Raw genomic sequence first — 24,935 nt, forward strand, 5'->3', positions numbered from 1 at the left:
TCATTAATTGTAAATTATAATACTGTATGATTTTTTAAAAAGAACAACTGTTGAGTTTCTTGCCGGTTTCTTCTCAGCAGAACCTGCGTTCCGAACCGGTGGTAGAATCTTTACAAATTATAGTCAACTGACGTATCAAAAGTGCTTTTAAACTGAGCCTACTTCAAATAAATGATTTTTGATTTTGATTTTGATTTTAAAACACCATGTACTTGAATGTATTCAATTAATCGGTCATACTCATAACAGTTACACTGTATACATATCACACGCAAGTATATGAGAAGTAACTAATAATTCAATTACATAATTGCATTGGGATTAAAATCAATCCTGCGGACAGCGATTAACGGCACTCGACTGCGGATGTGAAAGTATGGCAAGACATAAACATGACGAAATGATATGGCAGTGATAGTGATTGTTTAGTTATGACCATTGATTTAAAAGGAAAGATACACCGTACCTTTAAACTTCAGTCGCTCGACGGCTAAGAGACAAGACTCAATAACGAATGGTCCTGGGACTTTATTTTTAAGCTATTGCATAGCTTTTATGTGGCGACGGAATCAAGAAATTCGGTAACGAAAATAAACCTAACGCCCAAGCCGTGCATGAAGTTAACACATTTCGATGTTATCTGACTCAACACAACACAGTTTCACACCACTTGTCCAAGTGGTGTGAAACTAAGGTGCTAAAGTTATTAAACCAGAGTTCGATTCCAGCTCAACTTAAAGACATTTTAATTTTTTTTAATTTTTTTTTATATTTAAGTGAATTTATTTTTGTATTTCCCATTTATTCAGTTAAAAAAAAATATTTTCTTATCGGTCACCACGCTCAAAAAGTGTAACTTGAATCAAAAAGTGCAACATCAAAGAAAAACTTGAATTAATATCAAAGAAAAAAATACTGCATAAATAAAATAAATGAATAATTATAATTGCATGATAATAGCTTTACCGCGGAAGCCCCCGCGTATTATTATTTATACTTTAGTGCACAAAAGAAAAACAATTACAAAGAAAATAATAGAAAACATAGTACTTAAACAAGTATGTGCAAAGGTCTTATTGCTTATAGCAATATCTGCCAGACAACCTTTCGATAAAGGTAATTTGATATTTATTACAATGCGGGACTTTTGACATACCCACTCCCTACGGTAATTACGACCCTTGGGAGGAAAAGTGGCTACACTAAAAATATGCCAAATATTTTTTACAAAGAAACTCAGCAATCGTTGTTCTAAATCTAGTCCAACAAACCTATTTCTAACTAAATAGACTCAATTTAATCTCAACTTTGATTTTAAAGATTTCAAGATTTTAAAGAGTTTTATGAATTTTCATTTGTATGTGTATCTTGGGTGATAATTTCGTATACCAATGGTTACAAACGATTATGAACTGTGTTATTAATAGCAGTGCCCTAAGTACGAGATTGTATAGGTCTTGCAAGCGTCTGTGGTTTTCGAGTATCGATACAAAATCAGATAAAGTAAAATGAGCCGAACAATCCTCGTCTTGTACTCATACTTTTTAAGTTACAAACGTTAATGATTTCATAGTCACAAGTGCTGCAGAATATATAATACATAGCTGTACGCTCCATGTTATTCTCTGGTAAATTTTTATGATAGAGCTTGATGAAGAATTTGCTGCTGTTGAGTAGCACAGACGTCCCTACAGAATAGCTCGACTGTTTCAAACTGTCGATTAATTTGCGCAATTTCGTAATAAGGGTGTCTCATAACAATACCAATAAATATATTGAGTTTTCAATTCGTGTCTCTCTCTCTAAGTAGTCTCGAATGATAAATTTGAAACTAATACAGTCTAGTTGCATAGAATAAGCTTGATTGTTGAAAGAAAGAAAGAAAGGAATAACGTTTATTTTAAAATCGTGCAACACATAACCCCCTGTCACTAAGGTAGTGATGCCTCGACCGTTTGTGCAAATCTAGACCAATAGTGGTATAAGCATCATTATGTCATGTTTGGCACAACCTTGAGAAAGGTTCCAGCTCAGCGTTGTGCTGCATGTACCAAGCAAATGTTGGGTAAACAGCGTTGATTTTCAGCTGGCACCTTGAGTTGCTGTGAATTATAAAAATTGTGTAATTTCGAAATAAAGGTTGTCTTAGAAGGATGGCGCGTGTTTTTCCAATTCGTAATAATTCTCTCACATTGTCTCTATATATATGATATGGTATTAGACAGAGACAACGACATTAGATTTTGCACAAACGTTCTTACGAAATATACTCGATTGTTGCGAACTATCGAAACTTGATTTGCGCAGTATCGTACTAAGGGTGTCTCATGCAGGTGTCGAAGTTTAGCTCATAGTAAATAAAGTAAGCAAGCCACGTGCGAGACACCCAAGTACATCATTGAAGGCAATGGCTTGTCGGCGCCCGTTCCACGCAAAAACTGCCAAGGCGGAACCTCTCGGATACCATCGAGCAAGAATTCAGGACGCCGGAGTCGAACTAATAAACATTTCAATGGCATTTATTTCCTTTCCTACTGTATGAAGCGGGATTCCTATTCAACATCATTACTTTTTTTGTTGTTCAGGGTGGTTTCATATTGACTGGAACTTGATTTTTTTTTGTGTTGGAATGCAATCTACTGTAATGCTTCTGTAGAAGCAATTGCAGTTAGTGTTAATGGACAGTAGAATATATCAACATTTTTAATTTTATGACCTTCATAACACAAATATCTTTTCGTCAGTTTAGTAAAATCTCCAACACTCTTTTCTTCTCTCTTCTAATTAATAAATCTCACGCTTTGAGTATAATACAACAAATATTGAATACGTCACAAATTTGCATTTCAATATTCGTGTATGTTTTATCACACGTAAAAAAAATATAATAAATACGTTATCTTTGCATAGTTGGCGCGGACACGACATCTCGTATGTAAGTAAGGTTGTACACCTTGGTACGTATATGTGTGTGGTATTTCCCATCCGATCTCACCTCGTCGGATGACTTGCGCGGAATTCGAAAGCCCATCGCGAGATTTATCGCTTATTCTGTATTAAAATATACATTTGCTTACCTAATGGGCTTTTTTGTCGCGTGCCACATAACGCTGGGACGCTATCCTGTTGATGGAGTTTTTAATATTTATCGCGTCACGATGTGATTACTGAAAGTACCAAGGTATTTTGATTTTTTAAAATAATTAACTATCATTGAAAATATTTTTGACAGCAATCTTAGTCCAAAACGCAGTGTAGTTATTATAATTGTATCTTTTTAATTGGTTTCCAAGTACATACTCGTAACAATCTATAAATAGAATAACCTGGAATTTGACTTATTTTTAAGCGAAACCTGTTTTTCTACGGTTCATCGTGCCGGAACTGCTAGATATAATTTTGACAGTGGTGTAGTAACCCATGCTACTAAAATAAACTATTATTAATTGCCCACGGGCATGGGCAGACTTCTTATTCGATTCGATCGATTATCTGTATAGGAACATGAACTTAAACCCGCCTAACTTAACAAGTTGGCAGACTTAGGGTGCTAAGAGAGGGTAGAGGGTAACTTCTCTAGTCCCATGCATAGGGACTTCATGAAGCGAGTGAGAGTTTTGGCTGCTCAAGCTCATCTTCCACCCTATCAATGTTAGGAGGTAGCAGCTTGTGCCACTACCTCCTACCTCTTAACAGACGTAGTGCAAATCAGGCCACGGTGCATTCTTAGGTCATATCAGAACCTCCCAAGAAGCAGTAAAAGAGCTTTTCATCATCTTCATCATCATATTAGCCAATGGACGTAAACTGCAGGACATAGGCCTTTAGTTTGAACTTCCAAACTTCACGATCCTGCCGCCTGCATCTAGTGAATCGACTGACTGATTAACTGCGACTCGCTTGATGTCGTCGTCGCTTTCTAGTGCGGGGACGCAATTCCAGCAACTCAGGACCCCAACGATACAACGAATAATCAGATCTCTCCCTCAGGAGATTGTGTACCTTTCCCCCCCGATAAAGATGATGAAACGGAATGATAAAGAATAGGAGCAACGACTTAAAGTGCTCTCCGAGGTATGGAGGTGTAACATACGAGTACAGCGTTGAAATATATTCGTAAAATAAATCGATATTGCACGGCCGTGCCCCGCGGACACCATTTAGCCTTTTTATGCAGTTCAGTAGCTGTTGATAGCATCTCGCGGCCTTCGACTGCTCGTTAGTATCCGCTGAGATTAAGCCGAGTGTACAATAACAATACTTTACTATACGTCACGCGTGTAGAGTCTATATTATAAACGTACCTATTTTGTATGCTGAATTGGATTAGGATTGCAATTTAAAATCAAAAAAGTTTCATCGCCTTTGTCTGTCTTCATTGCCTACAAAAGGACGCCTAAAGCCTGTTCATTCTACATCAAAATTTATTTTTAACCTAGCTTCAGGACTCCAAAAAGCAACTAGAGAATTGTAGATACACCGGTTTCCGAATTTGAAAAAAATATTTGTAAATGAGTTTTTTGCAAAATAAATGAGAATCCGGATTATAGTTATCTAGGAAAAGGAAAATAGTCTACACCAAGATCTATTTTTACCTTAGCCGTTCGGGCTATTAATAACTCATAAATTATACTTTATAGTTACAAGAAAATTGCTGGGTCAAGTACCCATAATAGTGCTACCCGCCTGGCTCGCGCCTGCCTCGAGCCCGGGGACTCAAGAGTACTTACATACCGTATTAAAAGGAGATATTTTAAGAAATCGCTCAGTACGTTTCAACCTTCGCTTTATTTACATGCTTATTTATATTAGTACGGAAATAAAATGTATGATATTTTTAATTCCAGTACTTGGTAGCGTTGCGCAATCTTACAGAACAGTTACGTACATATTTTACTCGTATTCTAACTTTACCTTTATGAATATATAATAATAGTTATATGTCGGAGAAATGTGTCAGAAGTGGGATATAAGTAGTCTAAGCTATCGCTACAAACCTTAGTTTACTATATGGGCACAAGTTCTTGATCCCACTTCTGATGTCGAAGATGGGTTGACATCATAAGCGAATATAAAGAACAAAACACTATTATTGAATGAAAGTCTGTCAGTTCTAACAATTCCCCAAACCAATAAACCCTACATACAACGATTACAAGTCCGAGACACTCAAGGTTATTCTCTGCCATTCGAGGGTTTATTGGTGACATTTTTGGCGGGAACTGTTAGACCTGACAGATTTTCATTGAATAACAGTGTTTTGCCCTTTAAATCCACCTTTGGTCCTCCGTCCCAACCTGTCTCCGACATGTACAATGTACGAGTACATAAAATAAAATCGTAAAGAAATTAAATCAGTATAAGATATTAAATCGCGAGAAATTACTAGATTAGTTGACTTACAGTACTATACTAGTAGAACCAGTGTAGCTTCGCTTTGACTCATTCAACTTGACAACTTCAGCCTATTGTCTGGTACAGGTACGTAAGCAACCAATACCTATCGGCGACAAATAAGCTTTAGCCGCTTGTATATTAGATTATATTGCAACGTTTTGTTTACTTTAAATTTTTAGATGACAAACTACCAGGACATTTAGGAGTTTTAAGTAACAGCCTTATCGATATTAAACCCATACTATAGCCAGTGTGTTAAAAATAATTAATCCTACTGGTTTTTTAAAGCCAGTCCACATGGGCAGGGTTATCAATTTAAAAGTTCTCTTCCAAGAAATTCTCAGAATCAGCCTGGAGTTGGGATGTCGCTATTGTGCCTCGGAGAGAACGGAAAACCGACCTTGCGCTACTTTTCTCTATAATCTTGTCGGTGTAACGTCACTACTAAATGTGGGTATAATAATGAGCAATCTTCCCATGATCGTTTTAACCTGTCAGTTAGGGCTGAATTGAGGGAGATCGATAACCCGGAACTTTTTATTGTCATATTGCCGGGACGTCTTCTTGACTTCCCACAAGTTGTTTTCTCTGGTTGTCCAAGTAATCGCAATTCCGCATGAAATGCTCATACCACTGCGCTCCAACTTCATCACCTTTGACCTTTGTTTATCGCACTTCAGGATGCTTTGCCTCTTGTGCCAATGGTGCGCAAACTATGGAAATAAGAGAATAGAGAGTGCAGCTGTTTTTGCGCTCACACTTGTACGCTGTAATATTATCCTATGCATCAATTTAATCATTGACTAGAATCATTGACCTCTAAATAATAGAGTTGTTAAAAAAATTGCAAAGAATAAAAAGCCTTCCATCTGTTAGGGTACATTTATTAGTGCATTTTTCATCAATTCGGATGTCTTTATCACAGAGTAGAACTTTATTTTATATTTAAACAATCCCAAAATATTAATATCTAATTATGTTCAAAAAGACTTGCCTGCTAAAACACTTTGTAATAGCGCGGTAAATCCACTCATCTCTTCCTATAGGAAGCGCGGACTTTCTTTCTAACTTTTTCTTATTACATTTACCGCTAAGTGGCTATGTTGCTGTTGATTATTTCATATATGGTAGGTAAAACAGGAATAAAAGTAAAAAAGTGACTGGGTAAAGGCTAAAGACCGGGTGTGACGGCGTTCATTAGTATTCTAATGTCCATCAGTGGACGGCTACTGGATTTTCGAGTAAATCAAAGTGTATAAAATAGGTATACCCATTCTACACATTAAGAAGTTATTATCAACAAATTATTTTGGTTATCAAGACTAGTAAACTCTTGAATTAGTTTTATAGATTAGTATAAACGAAGATGGAATAATAGGGAAAAACTTTATCACAAAAATAAGGCTATAAGGTGTGAAAAAGGTGTCGAAAGTCTGCCAACCCCATAATTTCTTAAACTATGGAAGAAACCCAATGAAACACTATGAAGACGTGATCAATCGCTGGTTAATCATTAGTAAAAATTAATCTATACTAATATTATAAAGCTGAAGAGTTTGTTTGTTTGAACGCGCTAATCTCAGGAACAACTGGTCCGATTTGAAAAATTCTTTCAGTGTTAAATATCCCATTCATCGAGGAAGGCTATATAGGCTATATATTATCCCTGTATTCGAACGGGAACGGGAACCACGCGGGTGAAACCACGCGGCGTCAGCTTGTCTTGTCATATAACTGTTTCACTTATTATTTAACACTCGCTTGATAGTAAATTAACAAAAATCTTAACAAGTTCTAAAACAAAGTTGCTTCTCGTCGTCTGTACATTTAATTATTTTAAAGTTTTCATCAGATTTTAATGCAGGTACCATAATCTGATAGAAATTCCATAGGAAGGATAACTTGAATTTATAAACGCGAACAGTCACTTATCACGAAATTTGAAATCAGCTTGACGTAGAATGATTAAAATTAGCAAGGAGGTAGTTTATAGATAGTAGACGTCCGCTATGAACGGATTTTGCTATAGGGCCGGATTAAGGAGGTCTAAGGGTGGACATTGTTTTCCATGTTGAAGAATTTGCGGGCATCGGCCAGTTTAACCACAGAGTAACAAGAGTGAGTCTTTACAAGCAACGTACTGAAGCCGGCGAAACCCATTAAAAAAACAAATCACGCGTCACCTTGATAGTTTGTTTATCTTATTTTTTTCTTCCAAAATATTGAAAATTACTGATGCGACGGTTCGTGTCGTACTGACTCGAGAATGTATTACTTTTTGAAATTTATATTTGAAGCAGCTACGACACAATCGTGTTCCGTATATTATTGATTAATCTGAATTATGACTTCAATAGTCTAATTTGTTTGTCAGTAAGCTTTTGAGTGTCTTTATCAGTTAAGGTTCTTTTATAAACGAAGCAACAGATTTTAATGCTGTAAATAAAGTAATCCATGAGGGAGATTTAAACGTACAATTTAAAATTGTTATCTACGCGAACGAAGATGCGGAGGTCCGCATAAGTTCAATAGTCAAATTGTTTGTCAGTAAGCGTAATGACAGTGCTTTTAACAGTTAAGGGGTGATATCCAGAGATGACACGGTGGTGTCGGTGAGCGATGTCGTCAGTCGCCACGTGAAAGTGGGTGAGAGGAGAGGCGGGCGCAGCGCAGGTGCCAGCAAGGCCTTGCCGTGAGCGCGCGCGCGGTATGCGGTCGCACCGGTTCTTCTAGCAACGTGTGTTTTTTACACACCACACATCAAAGATATTGTTGTTATGTTTTGCTATGATGCAAAAATCACGGTTAATTCAGACCATTCGATAATTTATAGACTACTCGACATTTGATTTAGTCACTCAAAGTTTCGTTTTCGAGCTTCATTTTATTTGATAGAGGAAAAGTACACGAAATCTCTAATTTAATATTCGCTTAGCAACCGAACGATCTCAATGCGGATGTGGTCTTGACATTGTTTTTATCTCTTTTCGCGCGCCGTCTTAATATTTATTACCATGTAGTATTATTATATATAGACTTATTTTTATTTGGTTTGTTATGTAAGTTTCGTTGCAACGGACAATTGCTTTATATTTTAGTTACATTTGTATGATTGTACTATTATCATGTAATGTATTTAATACTAGAGAAACTAAAGTTTGTGATGTTTAGTTTTTCTTATAGTTTAACTTTATTTTCATCACTGACAGTATACATCAAATACTTAAATATATCCATGCTTTTATAGATCAGTAAGTTCTGCACATGGTAAACAATACGATAGTTAAGTTGTTTCGCTAAACCAGTGGTTAGTTTACATGGCCTTAGATCATGTGATCAGGGTTCGAGTCCTGGTTCAGACAATACAATATTACTTAATATCAGTTACTCGTATGTTCTATCTTCCAAGTTCCAAGTACTTCCAGATTCTCAGCAGCACCCTTGAGTTGGAAAGTTAGTTTGGTTTCGAAGAGCACATTAAGCCGTGGGTCCTGGGTTATATGTTTAACATCTAAAAGTTACTTAGCGATAAGGCTGCCTTTTGTATGCCTATTTCATTAGTATTCGTCTTTGTGGTGTGCAAATAAAGTATGTCTATCTACTTATCTATCTAAAAGTGTAATAGATTCAAACATTATTCTTTCTTCGACAACGCACAATGCCACAGGTTGGTGGGCTTAAGCCACAGAACCCCTCTCTTATAATAAGGAAGGCTTGTCTCTTGTAGTGGGCCATTCATAAAGTTTGATAATAATATGAATGTCTATGTGTTTCCAATATTACGAGTACTTATAGAGAAGTATTCCATTCTCATAAATTGGTTCATAGTGAGTATAAATAAAATTCCTGGGACTAGTTACATCGTTCAATAAACGAAGTGGATTGCATGGAAGACGAAGCGCGTGTCTGCCGGAAAAAATCATAGACTGAGACATCTCGATGTACGAGTAATTACTGGCAATTATCACTGTGACATATAAAAAAGAAAATTACAATTATTAGCTTTCCTTTGTTCTATTTTGTTTACAATAATTATGTATTAATTTGTTATGCTGCCAACTACCTCGTAAGTCTAGTGGTTACCCTATGTGGCTTCAGATTACGAGGTTCGAATCATCACTATCAATCCATATTCGGCTCACTGCTGAGCTCGAGTCTCCTATCAGAATGAGAGGCGTTAGGCCAATAGTCGACCATGCTGGCTCAATGCGGATTGGCAGACTTCACATACGCAGAGAATTAAGAAAATTCTCTGGTATGCAGGTTTCCTCACGATGTTTTACCTTGACCGTTTGAGACACGTGATATTTAATTTCTTAAAATGCATACAACTGAAAAGTTGGAGTTGCATGCCCCGGACCGGATTCGAACCCACACCCTCCAGAATCGGAGGTAGAGGTCATACCTACTGGGCTATCGCGTTATTTATTGCCTGGTTATTTATTTATTATTATATATATTATTTATAACCCATCCCATTTCTGGGCAAAGGCCTCCCCCAAACTCTTCCACAGTTTTGGATTTGTCTTTTGGTGCCACGTGAGGCCCATATACTCTACTAGGTCGTCTCTTCACCTAATGGTCTTCCTCTTCTTCTCTTATTATATCTTGGGCACCAAGTGTTAATTTCTGTAGCCCACCTGTTGTCCTTCCTTCGCATTATATGCACTGCCTAATTCCATTTATTTATTTTTCATGGCCATGGTTATTGCGTCTTTTATTTGAAGTTTCATTTTGATTTTTTTTTAAAGAATACAATAAGGAACTTAAGCTAACTTATCCTAATAACTATGCAAATCATGCCCACGTGGAATGGTGGCAAGAATACTGGCTGCATTTCCGCGCTGGACAGCCAGGCTGATCCGTTGCGCAAAAAATGAGCCAGCCCTTCTGTCACCAGTCGAGGCAACTAGCCGCGGTGAAATGATACGGTAAATTTTTTTGGCACTGCGACTCCATGGCCAAGGGTCTCCACGGCAAAAGGTACAAATATTTTTTTTGTGTAATTTATCTAAAAGACTTTTTTATCTATAAGATTTTAGATAAATAAATCGCGTTATTAGGCTTGCAAAATTCTTTACACCATTCTGAACTGCATCTGCGTGCACAGCCTATAACTGGCGTTACAATTACTCATACATTATACTAATATTGGATTACACCGCAGTTACGTATGCTCATGTACTTTAGAACTCCCGATGCGTTCTTCGTCTAAGATTAAAGGCGCCACACAAAACGGCACAAGCAGCCTGCGTGCACATTTGGCCTTGCATCGCCCCGGGATCATTTACTACTCTAGATACTAGATACAATTACACTAGATACCTACATATACAGTTTTATTCGTATAAATCTACATAGTTATAATTATGTGAAGCAAAAACTTCAGTTTCCTTTTGCTTAGCTCTTATTTAAATTGTCCACTTAGTAGGTACGTGGGTGAGGTAAGCCAAGCCACCACGGCTCGCACTTCACAGCACTACCTACTTTCCGAACCGAAGGTAGAGTCTTTACAAATAGTCTACGAAAGAGCAACTGTTGAGCTTCTTGCCGAACCGGTGGTAGAATCTTTATAAATAGTCAACTGACGTATCAAAAGCTTGTAAACTGAGCCTGAGATAGTTAAACTTTACATTTCAAAAATGCTTGTTATAAATGTTTCTTGCATTGCTGTTTGTGGCAGAAAGAGAAAGCAGTTCAGAAACTGACAAAGTAATTAAGGCACATGAGGCCTATTATATCTACTGTGCCCTAGATATAAACATATCCCCATCATTCCCATCATCTTATTTAAAAATACGCTGATATTCTTTAAAAAAATATCATGCGCCCATTATGGACACAGGGCGGATTAAGTACAGAAATTTATGTAATAAATAAGGTTTATTTACACGATTTTTTTTGTCATTTTATGTATTTCTATCTAAGTATACTTATCTATGTATACTTACCCTCAAACAGGGTTCGATTTTCGATCAAAAAAGAGTTGTTCATAACACCAAGTTTCCTTAGGTTTTCGATAACTAAAACAAAAACAAACAACCCAAGAAATAACTGTTTGCATCAGTAGTACAAAACTATAAACTACGAAGGTAATCTTTAAACATGTCGTTTCGCGAAGGAACTTAATTCAGCCAATCAAACTTTCGGCAATAAAATTCTATGGCTGAATATAAAATTTTATTGTGCGACAAAACAGAAAACAAAATCAGCCTGATATCGACGGAAAGGTATGCGTACTGATATGGACGGGTAGCGACCGCGTGCAAGCGGAAAGCGATTTGTAAAGCGGAGCGGAGCAGTCTATTTTGTACGATGTCAAATTCAAAATTCATTTATTTCAATTAGGCTTACTTTAAAAGCACTTTTGAAAAGTCAGGATTATGTTATAATTTAATTAAATCTTATGGTGGTAGTCGAAAACTTAAAAATAAAGTTACGAGGTTTCCAAATGCGTCTTGGTCCGGGAAGAGCCCAAAACAAACTCAGCCAAGGTTTATTTTTTTTTATCACCATTTTACAAACATTTAAAACTAAGCACACAGTCGTATAATACAGTTCAACACCAACTTGTATCACACAACACCAATTTGATGTAACTTCGATATGTATATGACATTGTGATTCCACTATTTTATACTCATAAAAAATAATATACGCCAATAACAAGTTTTATTAGAATTTGAACTTTTATTTCTATGGTATGCCAAAAATTAAATGTCACTCACAACGAAGTTGTCATGGAAATGAGCGATGTACACACATAGTTGTAACTTTACAGAATTTAACTTAACTTTACAGAAAGACTGATGCTTAATAAATAATATGTACCTTACCTATTCAATCAATATTTATATCAATTGGATTCAACTAATCTTGCCGGTGTAGGTTTTGAAGTAAACCGTAATCAAGTTTTTATATTTTTTAAAATATTAACATTTTGCACGACTGCATTTTTAGACTGTCAGAAAAAAGACCTGTTTCTGTGTCCTGTGCATTGTTTTTTTGTTATATTTTTGACATTTTGATTAAATTTTAGACATTTTGATTGAAAAACGTTTAATTTACAAAATCAGTAAAAACAATATTTGATCAGCAAAAACTAGTTCTTGGTAAAATTTTCTGGGTGCGTTATCTTTATTCGTAGAAAGTGTAAAGCGTTTTTTCCGCTGAAAGTTGCACGGGCCCTGTGCAGCGATCTCATAAATATGGCGCGCGGTGTCGCCACGTCCCCGAGCAGTCTGAGCTTCGCGCGAATCTATTATGTAAATTCGTAGATAACGTAAGTTTTAAAACGATTTAAACCGCGCATCGGAATTATTTCGCCCATGACGCGTAAATAACGCTAATTATAATGCTATTTAAAAGACCATATTTTTATTTATATTGCCACTTTGTAATTTAATGCGAACCAAAAAAAAGTTTTTCCTCATAGTCGAAAGCGCCTAAGTATAATTTAACAGAAACCAGTTTTATCAATCGATGCATAGATATTATATGTCACTCAATTCTGAATTTCCATATACATATAAGAAAAGTCCAGTTATTTTAATGATCTAAGACCTAAGCCCTTCTGTCTAGACTTTTCTGACTGAATTTGGATTTGGATAAATTATTATACGATTGGATTACAGACTTATTGACATATTATGTTTATATTTAATCTAAGACTTTAGATAATTTACGATAAGTAGCGGGTCTATAATGTTTTAAAAAACTAACATGTAACTGATACCAATTTATATGACCAAATGGGCAAATTAAAATTGTAATAATATACCTATTATTTTGCTATACCTCTAAAAACTCTAATCTATTGGCCCAATACGTATTACGTATTTACAGCTATTGTTTCAAAGTTTGGCAGTCAAAACTGGAAGTGCGTAATAAAGGTGGAAACATGATTCGTGTTAATTGCGCAAAGTCCAGGAAACAGGGAATATCGGACAACTATCAGTAGCTATCAGCGCTGCGGGAAGTGGCGTTGCTGTCGTAAAATATAATGTAAATAAAATATACGTTGAATAATAGTAGTTTTGGACTTATCTATTATTTTTTTTACAGCATTTTCCTGATGTGATTCTTTCAAAGCTTTTTTTTTATATACATGAATCAACTGCATGAACAAATGCAGTTGATTGTCCTAATTTATTCAATATATTTTTTAGGGTTCCGTAGTTAACAAGAATCCTTTACACTTTACAGTGTCCCCATGTCCCTCTGTGTATGTGTCTTGCTATTATGCAGTAGGTCGTGTATGAAAGGAGTTTATTTCAATAAAACAATACTAAAATTTCATAAATTATTGCGGTCAATAACCTTTGTAATAAGTTAACCTCGTGATAACTGAGAAATGTGCTTACGTCTTTAAAATACTAAATTAATTAATTCGTTACAGCAATATCATTTTTTACTGTCTTTGTTTTGGCAGCTTTCAATTGACCGAAGTCTCAGACCTTAAGTGGGTGAGTTTGACCTTTTTATCAGTCAATTTATCTCTCGGGTGTCTGACTTTCAGTCTGTCAACTTGTCTCACAAACACGGAACTTACTTTTTTTTTTAAATTGACGCTAACATTTAACTCATATATCATTTGATTCATACAAATATCCAAATATCTTATAACGATTTCAAAGGACCGGGTAATTACTATACTGCTAGACTATTCTGTATCGATATTTTATTTGTATAACTCGCAAGTGCGAGTTTCGATTTCACCTCTATCTCTCTCTGTTTAACACGATACTATAGAATGAGAAAGATAGCGGTGAATGCGAAACTCGCACTTACGAGTTATACAAAGCATCGTTAGAGAATAGCCGTGCTGAAATATGTAACTGTATAAGTTATTATAATGTATAGTTATTACAATAGTATGCTGTCATTACCACTATCTGAGAAGGCGATGGAAATTGTACAAATGGTTAGCTGTTAGGTTACGCTGCAATTGACAAAAGATAACTTTTGCCTCAATTGCAGTCCTAATCTGATCTATTACCGTTCTGTGAATAATATTTTTTATAGATGTGTTAGTGTAGTATAATTAAGTTTAAATTGAAGCTAAAACAGAGAGGCATATTCACTCGATGTCGTGTAGAAACCGAAAGGGGTGTGGATTTTCATCCTCCTCCTAACAAGTTAGCCCGCTTCCATCTTAGACGGCATCATCACTTACCATAAGGTGAGATTGTAGTCAAGGGCTAACTTGTAAAGAATAAAAAAAAAAAAAAATCTTTCCCATTTTTTGGGCATGGTTTTATATATACCATATTTTTATCGATTACGGTTTGTACGATTTACGCACTTGCGTATGCCCAAAATTATTTGCGCCTAAAATTCTTTTCACGCATTCCATTTTCGACATTCCTGCGCTACTTAATTTCAATTGACTTCCATCACCTATGCGTCTACGCGTTATCTGACGGTCGTGTTATGACGAACCAAAATGACGCGGACAACGTAGGAAATGTTACGGGTGGCACATTCCGTAGACAGTGACACAAGCTGATAACACTGTGAATGCTTTTGTTTTCAATGCCCGCTGCTTAGTCAGATAGTGATCTATGGATAATGGGTGCATTGTAAAGGCATTTTTACACTACGTCTTGAATTTTTTTTTTCTTTACAAGTTAGCCCTTTAGTTTGAATGTTTATCTGGTGAGAATTCCCGACAATTTAATGGTTCTTTCTGGTAATCCAATTGTAAGGGCAATATGTGTATCCTTTTATTACTAGCATGGTCTTTCCTGCGTAGTTTCCGTTCCCTGATAAAAACGGCAATGAAAATATAGCTTACAGGGATAAAGTATATGAGTTAAATCGTAACAAACAAACAATCAAATAATATTATTAAAGCAAAGTATTTACTTACTGATACATTAATATGAAAATTCTACGAAATGGCATTGCATGTGGAATTAATACGATTGTAGATAAAATTGAAAATTTTGAAAATCCCCCGAGGGTCATGAAAATATCAATAATAAAGACTTTTATGCCAGAAATTCTTTATATCATCGAATGTGATTTTTTTATTCCAATCTATATAATCGGATGACAAAGTTCCAATTTTCCCACCAGCAATTTTCTCATCCAACAAAGCTAAGAACATCTTTGATCAAGTTATCAATATTCACTGCGCTTTCATTTGAGACCTAACTCGAGTATATTTGACGACATTCGGTGACTCTTCCCCACTTTCACCCCCCATAACTTTTAAACGGCTCAACCGATTTTCATCAAACATGATCAGAATATTCGCACATAAGTCACCTTTAATGCAAAGAAAAAACTAAATCGCTTCATCGCACCTTTTGCGGCTTCAGGGGTTAAAAAAAAACAACATGCAGAACTTACTTACACAGATAATACAAAAAAGAACCACAGTAAATATGTATTATACTGAATAATAACATGAATTAAATAACGACCATCACCAGCGAAACCACATTGTGGTTTATTTATTCTTGCCACAAATAATTAAATAACTTGTTACTTTGTCGTCAACTCCATATTTCCTCAATTGAACTACTAAATGCGTAGATGGAAAAATTTATTAAGTGTTTATATATCTTACAGCAAGAATACTATTTACTTATACTTTTCTTAATATACAGAGGTCGTGAAATCGTTCATCGTCCATTGGACGTTTTCAAATAATAATAACAATAATAATAAATAATCTTTAATACCAAACTTATTACTACGCATACATAAAATCAATTTAATTTTAATTATTGTGCTTAAGCAAAATATATATATATATATATATAATACAAAAATGAAACAAAAAAAAAAGTAATTAATTATTATTACTCGCCTACCTAGTAAAATGGCAACTGGCCGCAAACTGTGCACAGCGCACAGTGATTTTCATACTTACTTTTAACACAACATAAATTGAATACTTCTATGCCTTCAGTCTTTCCGGCTAATTAAAAGGTAACGGGAAAATTGTTCATGTTTAAAAAATATATGGCAAATATACTTAAAAAAATTAAAAAAAAAATGTGTGGCACTCGAAGACTGCCTCGGTAAAGCTTATGCATATTTTTTTTTGTTTGGAAATTATTAAAAAATAAAAGGACATAAATTAAAAAAAAAATAAAAATGTCTTTACGTTGAGCTGAAATCGAACTCTGTTTTAATAGGTTTTGCCCCATTACTTTCACACCACTTGTACACTTGGGTCGATATGAAAACTTCGAAATGTGTTAACTTAATGCTTTTTACTTTCGTTACGGAATTTCTTGATTCGGTCCCCGAGCTCAAAGCCCGCGATTAAAGCTATGCAATAGCTTAAAACTGTAATATTTTGAAAGTTCATAATGGAAAACTACACACAATAGTTTTATTATTTTAAAAGGCGATAAGCCATTTTGCATCGAAGCTCCATTACGTTTCGACAGATATTTGCGTCGGAATATTGTATTGTTTGAAATGGAATACAAAAATCATTGCTTGTAAGTTCTTAATAAAGCAATTTTGCTATTTCTAACGCCTTACAGAAATACTGCAACTGAGCTTCGAATGTATTGTAAATCAAATCAAATACAATTCGTGTAGGCTTAGGTACCTATAAGCACTTTTAACAAGTCAGTAACTGCCCGCAAAAACTCAGGAATGTTACTTTATATTTTGAATTTGAAATGCAAAATGCACGCCACGAAATAAGTCCCGTAGACGCGGCGCTAAATGTCATAATGACACTTATTGTCATTTTCTAATGGCAATCTTAATGTCAATTGTAATTTAAATATTGGATAGAAGCAGGCGTTACTTTGCGGAAGTTCATCATGATTATATAATGATTTATTTATTTAGCTATCATCTGCGAAAAGTCGACGAACCCATGCGACAACGTCACCCAGGTCCGACAAAATACTCTCTACGTACGTTTCACCCCGAAACCGGAGCATCCTCAGGAGATGTTGACTCTACAACGTGCAATTGCACGGATGATAGCAAAATAAATAAATCATTATATAATTGTAATTTGTGTAAGGCACTGTCAATTTTAGTTCAGGTTTTAGCCGCGGGACTTCTTTTGTGCCGCGGAGTCTATTAGATATTTCAGACGAAGTTGCAAGTATAGCCTAGTATTTTTTATAACATTAAACACGAGGTCGCTTGCACGGTTATTGTTTTCCAATGCTCCGACCGATTTTCTGAAGCGGCTCTTTGAAGTGAGCTCTAATAGAGAAATATTTACGTTAGCTAATAATAAATGTACTTAAATCTGTCGACGGGGCCATTATTTAATATAATGTAGTACACATAAAATAGAGCATATATTACCCCTGCACGTTTATTAAAATAGATGCAGAGGTGTGTCTTATAGAACTTGTAAGAAACTCATCTGCAGCAAAAAAATTGTGATTGTCTAACTACCGTCGCAATTCCTTCAAACATTTTGAATGTGTGTTGAAAAAAAAAATGTAGAATTTTAATAGTTTGCATTTTGTAAAACTTTTTGCCATAGTTTGATGAAGCATGAAATAATGGGTGTATGTGAAATTTCACAATTGGTTATTTTTTATAGCTTTGGTAGTAACTTGTCATAGTTTAGCTTCGCTTTATCCTCAGCGCAACATACGTGATGGAAAACTGCCTAACACACAGAAATTAACCTTTCAACACAGGTCGTTTAAAAGTTGAGACAGTTAGTGTTAAATCTGTCATGAAAGTTAATTAGCCTTTAAGAATCAAATGAAGAATAAATTAATTACTCGATAAATCTTCAAAATGAAACGAAAATAGTTTGTAGTAGGTAATTTTGGAATATATAAATATACAAAGGTAACCCGATTATTTATAAAAATTTTATTTTTTTATTTTTAAAAAGAATATTTGACACATCTTTTTAAATATGACCAATATTTGATTCCCCTCCTTCGTGAAAGACTGTATGTATCGGAGTGGGTACGATAATAGATCAACGGGGCGGGGATCGAACCACCACCCCTCGGTGGTGAGACCGACCGCTCTTACCGTTGAGCTATTGAGGTTCTAAATCTTAATAGAATAGTGCTCCTTTTATCAGAAGTGGGATATGAAACAAATTGGTGTCAAAGATTCCATGTACGCGCGTTTCTGTTAAAAATGAATATTTAAGTGTCCAGTCCATTCTCTTTCATACTCTGTTCTTTTCCATCACTATACTCCTTTTTATCTGAAAGAACGGTTTGAGTTTCTTAGTGATACTCACTGTCGTTCACTCCGTTCTGACGATAACCTTATCTTAAAAATTCCCACTCATAGTACTTCTTTTTTCTCTAGATCCTTTGCTGTCGAATCCGTAAGGCTGTGGAACTCTCTCCCTCCTGATATCAGACGTGCGAAATCTTTACCGATATTCAAGGGGCTCATTGGTAAACATTACTTTCCACCTTAAATTTTGTATTTTTTTTTTTTTTTTTTTAATAATTATCGTCATGGTTTGTTGTGTTTATGACATGTTTATATATATATTTTTTTACATTTTTATACATTTATATTTATTATATATCTATATTTATATATATACTCGTATACGTATGTATAAATATTGTAAATATACAATTTGTATTATATGGTATATGTATCGTATTGTATATTATATATGTTGATATTTCTTAGTATTTTGTTACATAAGTATTTAACTATTTTCTTTTTTATGCGTTATTTTCTTTTATATATTACCTCTGTACACCCTAGCCTATATCTTTATAATTTTTATTATTAGTTTCTTCGTTAGGTTGCCTGGAAGAGATCGCTTTTTAGCGATAAGGCCGCCTATTGTGCATTTTTCTTTCTTTCCATTATTTTTCTGTATCGTATGTTTCTGTGTGGTGTACAATAAAGTATATTTTCATTTTTCATTTTCATTTCCATTTGTCAGGGCTTCCATGAATATTCATCTTAACATTCTATTAACCGATTAGCAGCTGTGCTCTCATTTCGTAAAGGTCAGACATGCGAAATTACAGCGGCCAGACGAAACTAACCGCTTATGGTGCGGTTTAGCTGCGGTTTTGGTGTGAGCGCCACACGGTCACGTAGTTGGCTCGTTACTAACCGCACTCGAGGCTACGGATCTCCCCCCTCGGGGCCATGGACACATACAAATTAGGACACAATGTTTGGTGTTAAAAGTGTACAGATTTGTGTAAATATTGGCCGCCAATATTGATCGTGTCTGCCAACCGAGATGTTAATAACAAAATTCCGTCGGCACTCAAATATTAAATAATCGTTTCCGTGAGAATACGTAACATCCAATACGTTTGGGTTAATTCAGAATTCTTTATTATTATAATATATAACATTAACTGAAATATTACTCTATGATTCATAACATTTGTATTCGTAATAAAATTAGTTTAACTGGAATTTTATGGCTTGAAACTCCTTGAATTTGTTATTATGGTAATTATTTTATTTGCTTAATGCCTACGTAATAATTTTGAAATGGCACTCACGGCGCTCGTTAAATCTCAAACTTTGATATTATGCGTAGGTTAACCGTTAGGTTGCTGATCAAAAGAACACCTGTGTATTGTATATATTTAACTATCAGCTGGTTGAGATGAACCTATGAAAGAGCAGCTTTACCAACAATAGGGTTAACGGCATGTGTGACTTTCGTCAACCAAATCCAATCTATTTCTTTTTCCTCATACATCGTCGTCGTTGATCTATTAGTCTATTTGATTTGGCTACATATCACAAGGTCCTGGATATGATTCTTGCGTCAAGCTATGAAACGCTAAGCTTTTCTTTGGCTCTTTTTTTTCTTTTTTTAAGAAGTCTTTTTACACTTCTGGGAAGTGTGGTTGGGGGTATAATTATATGTATTAACATTCACTCTCATTCATTAAGTTGTCCTTGTTTTTTTAATAACATATTATTAGTACAAAATATAATACAGAATACTATTATATTATATTTATATTTATATATTTATATATATTTATATTATAATTTATAAAAAAAATCAACCCTCCCAAATCCGAGTGCCCAAGCAAACGGTAGTCAGGGCTTCATGGTGAGCAACCTACTCTATTGTGAGCACCGTCAAGAATCACTGCCTTCTGTACCCGACTCTTGATCCAACAGTTAAGCGAAAGCTTCTTAAGAAGCTGTGGGTCGAAGCTATAATATATATAAAAGACTATTGCCTGAATTCTGAAACAACTATCGGAACAATAATAGTTGACCCAACATTCCAAACAGTAATCTCGTGGGCAAGGTAAAAGTATTTTGATACTTCTTCCTTTTCGGCTTTAACCAGATTATAGACTAGAACTATACTCGTATCATGTATATTGGCAATTAACAATATTATAATATAATATAGGTATTTAGGTACTTAGTTAGATTTAGTCGTAGGTTCAACAATAATTTAGGTCGAGATGACTTGACCAGTGTCTGCTTATTCTCACTGAAAGGACTGCATCGTCACTGTTATTCCATAATAGGTATTTGAAGTCGTCGTTGGCTGTCTGTATAAAGTTTCGTTTAAACATTATTACATGGCAAGATACGAATGTAACTCCACTGAATAGTCAATCAATGGAACGCCATTAATGTTATCGTGCTGGAAGCAGATTAATTTGTTTTAATAATTTATCAAAGCATATATAAAAACGCCTTTTAAACTCGCATCTATAAAATAAGATTTAATAATTTATACTACTGTTATCCTTAATTAATAAAAGTCTAGATAAAAAAAATGTTCTTAAAAAGGTAGGTAATTTTAGGTAGGTAAAATCACCCAACGATATAAAAAATTGTAATTTTTTAAGGGCAATTGCATACGTCAATAATATAAACTACCACTAAACATCACGGGCATATTATCTCTCAAAAAGTTCAAAGTTTTTTCAACGCATTAGAAAAAGTCGTATTACGAGTATATTGTTAATGATTTCATTAAATAAACGATAAAAGAGCTTGGAAATTAAATGCACTTCATGACTGGCTGCTTAATATACCTTAAAAATAAATATGACAGAGACTTAACCTGTGTAGGAAGTTTTTAACTTTTGGGCGCACGCTCCCGGAAAAACACTGATTATTTTTTTTTGGTTTCACACGAAAGTGTATTCCGTAGTTCGGAGGCCCAGTATCATTGATACAGCTGATATGGCGTAGCTGGGCCCCTGTACCTACGGCAATCAATTATGGTTTTGGGATGTGGTGGCTTTGAAGGTAGCAGGTTTCAAGAGTCAAAGTCCACAAAATATGTCCAAATGTAAAACGTGAGCTAAAACATAGCTATTATAACATACATATTTATACAAAACGTAATTTTGATACTTTCTAATGCATGAGGAATCATATCCCAGTCGTGAGTCTCTTACAGTGGTATTCATAGACGTTGTGGGGGCACCCCCAGGAGATCATTCACCCGCTGAGTGTCAAATTCTCAAACAAATAGAGGTGAAATTCGACACTCAGCGGCTGATTGATCCACTGAGGGTGCCCCTACAACGTCTATGAATTCCACCGTTAGCTTCATGACAAAGGGTTGCCAAGTTAAAGTTTGATCTACGGTAATTTTCGCTAGGGATATAAATTAACGGATAGACTTGGGCGGAAACTGCGAGCAATATAACTATTGATCGCAGTGGTATATTTATTTACAACTAGCGTTGTAAATAAATACTGTTATTACAATAATTAAATAATACAATTATTATTTCTAGGAAACCTAACGTAATCAGTTAGGAAGTTAATAAATAATAACATTGAACTATAACCGATAAAACAATAAATAGTAGGTAACTGAAGGAAAATACGCATGTTTATTTCAAAAGATCATACAATATGTGCCAAGTTATATCTTTAATAGACTAATATACACTAATAAGGAAAAACATTACTTCCGCGTGGCGGTTGAAACACGGCAAATTATTTTGCTTGACTTGAACGTATTTAATTTCCTTACGTTGGTACTCTACCCAAATATGTTAAACTAAAGCCCCACCTCTACGATCCAATGTATAGACAGAATATCAGGGCGACAGAGCCATGCTCGGCGTCTTTTGGGAAAAGTCGAATATTTTCCAAATTTTTATAGTTTTTTTTTAATTTTCCTTAAAATTATATTGGTGCTTTCATAACCACTTATGGTAGAGCTTCCAAGTAATCCTATACCCAGTAAGCTAACTATTGTTTACCTCAGAGTTGTAATTTAATTTTTTTATATATAAATATTATAAAATAATATAATAAAAATTTACACCTGACCACAAAATAAAATTATAGTAATTTGTATTTAGTATTTTTAGGATAAATATACAATATAATTCCATGTTGATACAATATCATAAATCTGGCACATACTATTATTAAAACGAATCTAATACTATGTCTATGAAAAAAATACTATGTCTATTAGGGGCTAATAGACATAGTATTTTTTTAATAATAGAGATCATTTCAATATTTGCATCGAATAAAGTATCTTTGAAAATTGTATAGAGTAGAATTGTTCGTGGATGTAGCGCTTTATAAGTTCACTAGCGGACGCCTGCGACTTCGTCCGCGTGGAATTCGGTTTTTCACAAATCCCGCGGGAACGATGCATTTTTCCGGGATGATGTATACTTATACACAAACTTTCGCCTTCATAATATAAGTGTGATAGTGTGAAGTGTGATAGTGTGAAGTGTGATAGTGTGATGTGATTAATATTTTTTATTAGTTACAAATTACTCCTTGACTACAATCTCACCTGATAGTAAGTGATGAAGCGTCTAAGATAGAAGCGGGCTAATTTGTTAGGAGAAGAATGAAAATCCACACCCCTTTTGGTTTCTACACAACATCGTACCGGAACGCTAAATCGCTTGGCGGTACGTCTTTGTCTGTAGAGTGGTAACTTGCCACGGCCAAAGCCTCCCACCAACCAGTTAAGAAAACCTCAACCGGCCCAGCTGGGGATCGAACCCAGGACCTCCGTCTTGTAAATCCACCGCGCATACCATTGCGCCACGGAGGTCGTCTCTATAAAAAAATAAAGTATTATATTTGTATTATATTCTTTAAATATAAATGAATATACATTTTAATCGAAGGTTTTAAGATTAACTAATTTGTACAGTTATTATCCTAATCACACAATTTAATTAAATGCACTTCCTACATAGATTGTGCAAAATGTATTTATAATCTACGCAATATATTATTTATGTATGCCTACTCGTTCGTTTAGGATCGTCAGAATGAAACACTAATATTCGAAATAATTAAAATGATCATAAAAATAAGGTAGAGCCTTACTAAATAGGCACTCCGCCATTTAACCATCTAATATTATGCGAACTACTTCATTTGACAACCTTTTGGGCTTAGTTTTACAACGGGGTTTGATTTTTTCTCACGTCACTTCTCCTCGGAAAAATCGGAACACTTTGCAAGTTCTGATGTGAAGTTTATATTCGTCCCTACGGCAAAGACGCTAAGCGATCTAACGAGCTGTAGAAACTGATCTACTCTACGGGTAGAACAAAAATCAGCTTTAGCTTCTATCGTCACTTATCTACCAAAGGCTAATTAGACCATTAATAAAAATATAGATCTTCAAACAGGCCAACGGTTAAGTCTGACCCAGACCAAGAGGTCCTGAGTTAATCACCGCCTGCCGGCCAATTATCCTAACTACACATACCTATTGCTTTTCAATTGATTAGGAAAGGGAAACCAAGGTCATATTTAAAAGTGGTCGCAATTGCTAAGTGTTGTGATGATACTCTACTTTTGGCGGTTAGCTGCGTTGCAGGAACACTTGGCTATTTTTTGGCGCCTTCCGCCCATTCTCTCTGGCCCGCTTGTATTCCCTGCCAGCGCCGGCCCGAAGTAAATTTTAAAATGGAGCGAGATCCAATTATGGCACCTCTCTTGTTTGTTCCTAATAATATGTAGATACCTATATATTAAATTATGAGTGTAAAGTAAGAATGAAACGCGAAGATCTCGACCATTCTTTGGGGTGACCAATTGAATATCAGGCGCAGTACAGTCTACGGTTGAGAAGGATTATCATTTCGGCGCTCTCTAGGATTTGGCGCCTGGAGCGACTGCTCCGTTCGCCGTATGGACGGGCCGGCCCTGTTCCCTGCTCACCAAATGCTCACTCGAACCCTCATTTCTACAGAACTTCTGTCTTAATTACAGAACGGATTTGTGGAGTGCCGCAAGGGTGCAGAGGAGTGTGCTCTAATGGAGGACTGCGCGGTTGTGATGCCTCGCGAGGGTTGCTGCGCGCGCTGCAAGGGCTGCTGGTACAACGGCACGGAGCACGCTTCGCACACAGAGTGGAACGACGATGGGAAGTTGCTTCGCTGCGAAGCGGGAGTCGTGACTATATCGCGCCCGGAGTGCTACGTGCCTTGCGACTCGCCGAAGCATCAGAGACATACACATTATAATTGTCCTGTTTGTGAAGGTAATCATTTATTCCTATACTAGCTGACACCGCGCGGTTTCACCGGCGTAATTCCAGTTCCCGTAGGAATAAGAGAATAATATATAGCCTATAGCCTTCCTCGATA

The 24,935-nt window shown here is 35.5% G+C and overlaps 1 protein-coding gene across 1 annotated transcript in view; it reads left to right on the plus strand.

Annotated features, from left to right (window-relative positions):
• Positions 1-24,935, plus strand: part of LOC112053257 (BMP-binding endothelial regulator protein-like) — an 87,042-nt gene that overhangs the window by 48,067 nt on the left and 14,040 nt on the right. Inside the window, exon 4 of the mRNA XM_052881797.1 lies at positions 24,559-24,829. Coding sequence (XP_052737757.1) covers positions 24,559-24,829 — 271 coding nt within the window. The remainder of the gene's footprint in view (positions 1-24,558; positions 24,830-24,935) is intronic.

This window comes from Bicyclus anynana, chromosome 5, assembly GCF_947172395.1.
Source record: "Bicyclus anynana chromosome 5, ilBicAnyn1.1, whole genome shotgun sequence".
In the NCBI taxonomy this organism is placed as follows: Eukaryota; Metazoa; Arthropoda; class Insecta; order Lepidoptera; family Nymphalidae; genus Bicyclus; species Bicyclus anynana.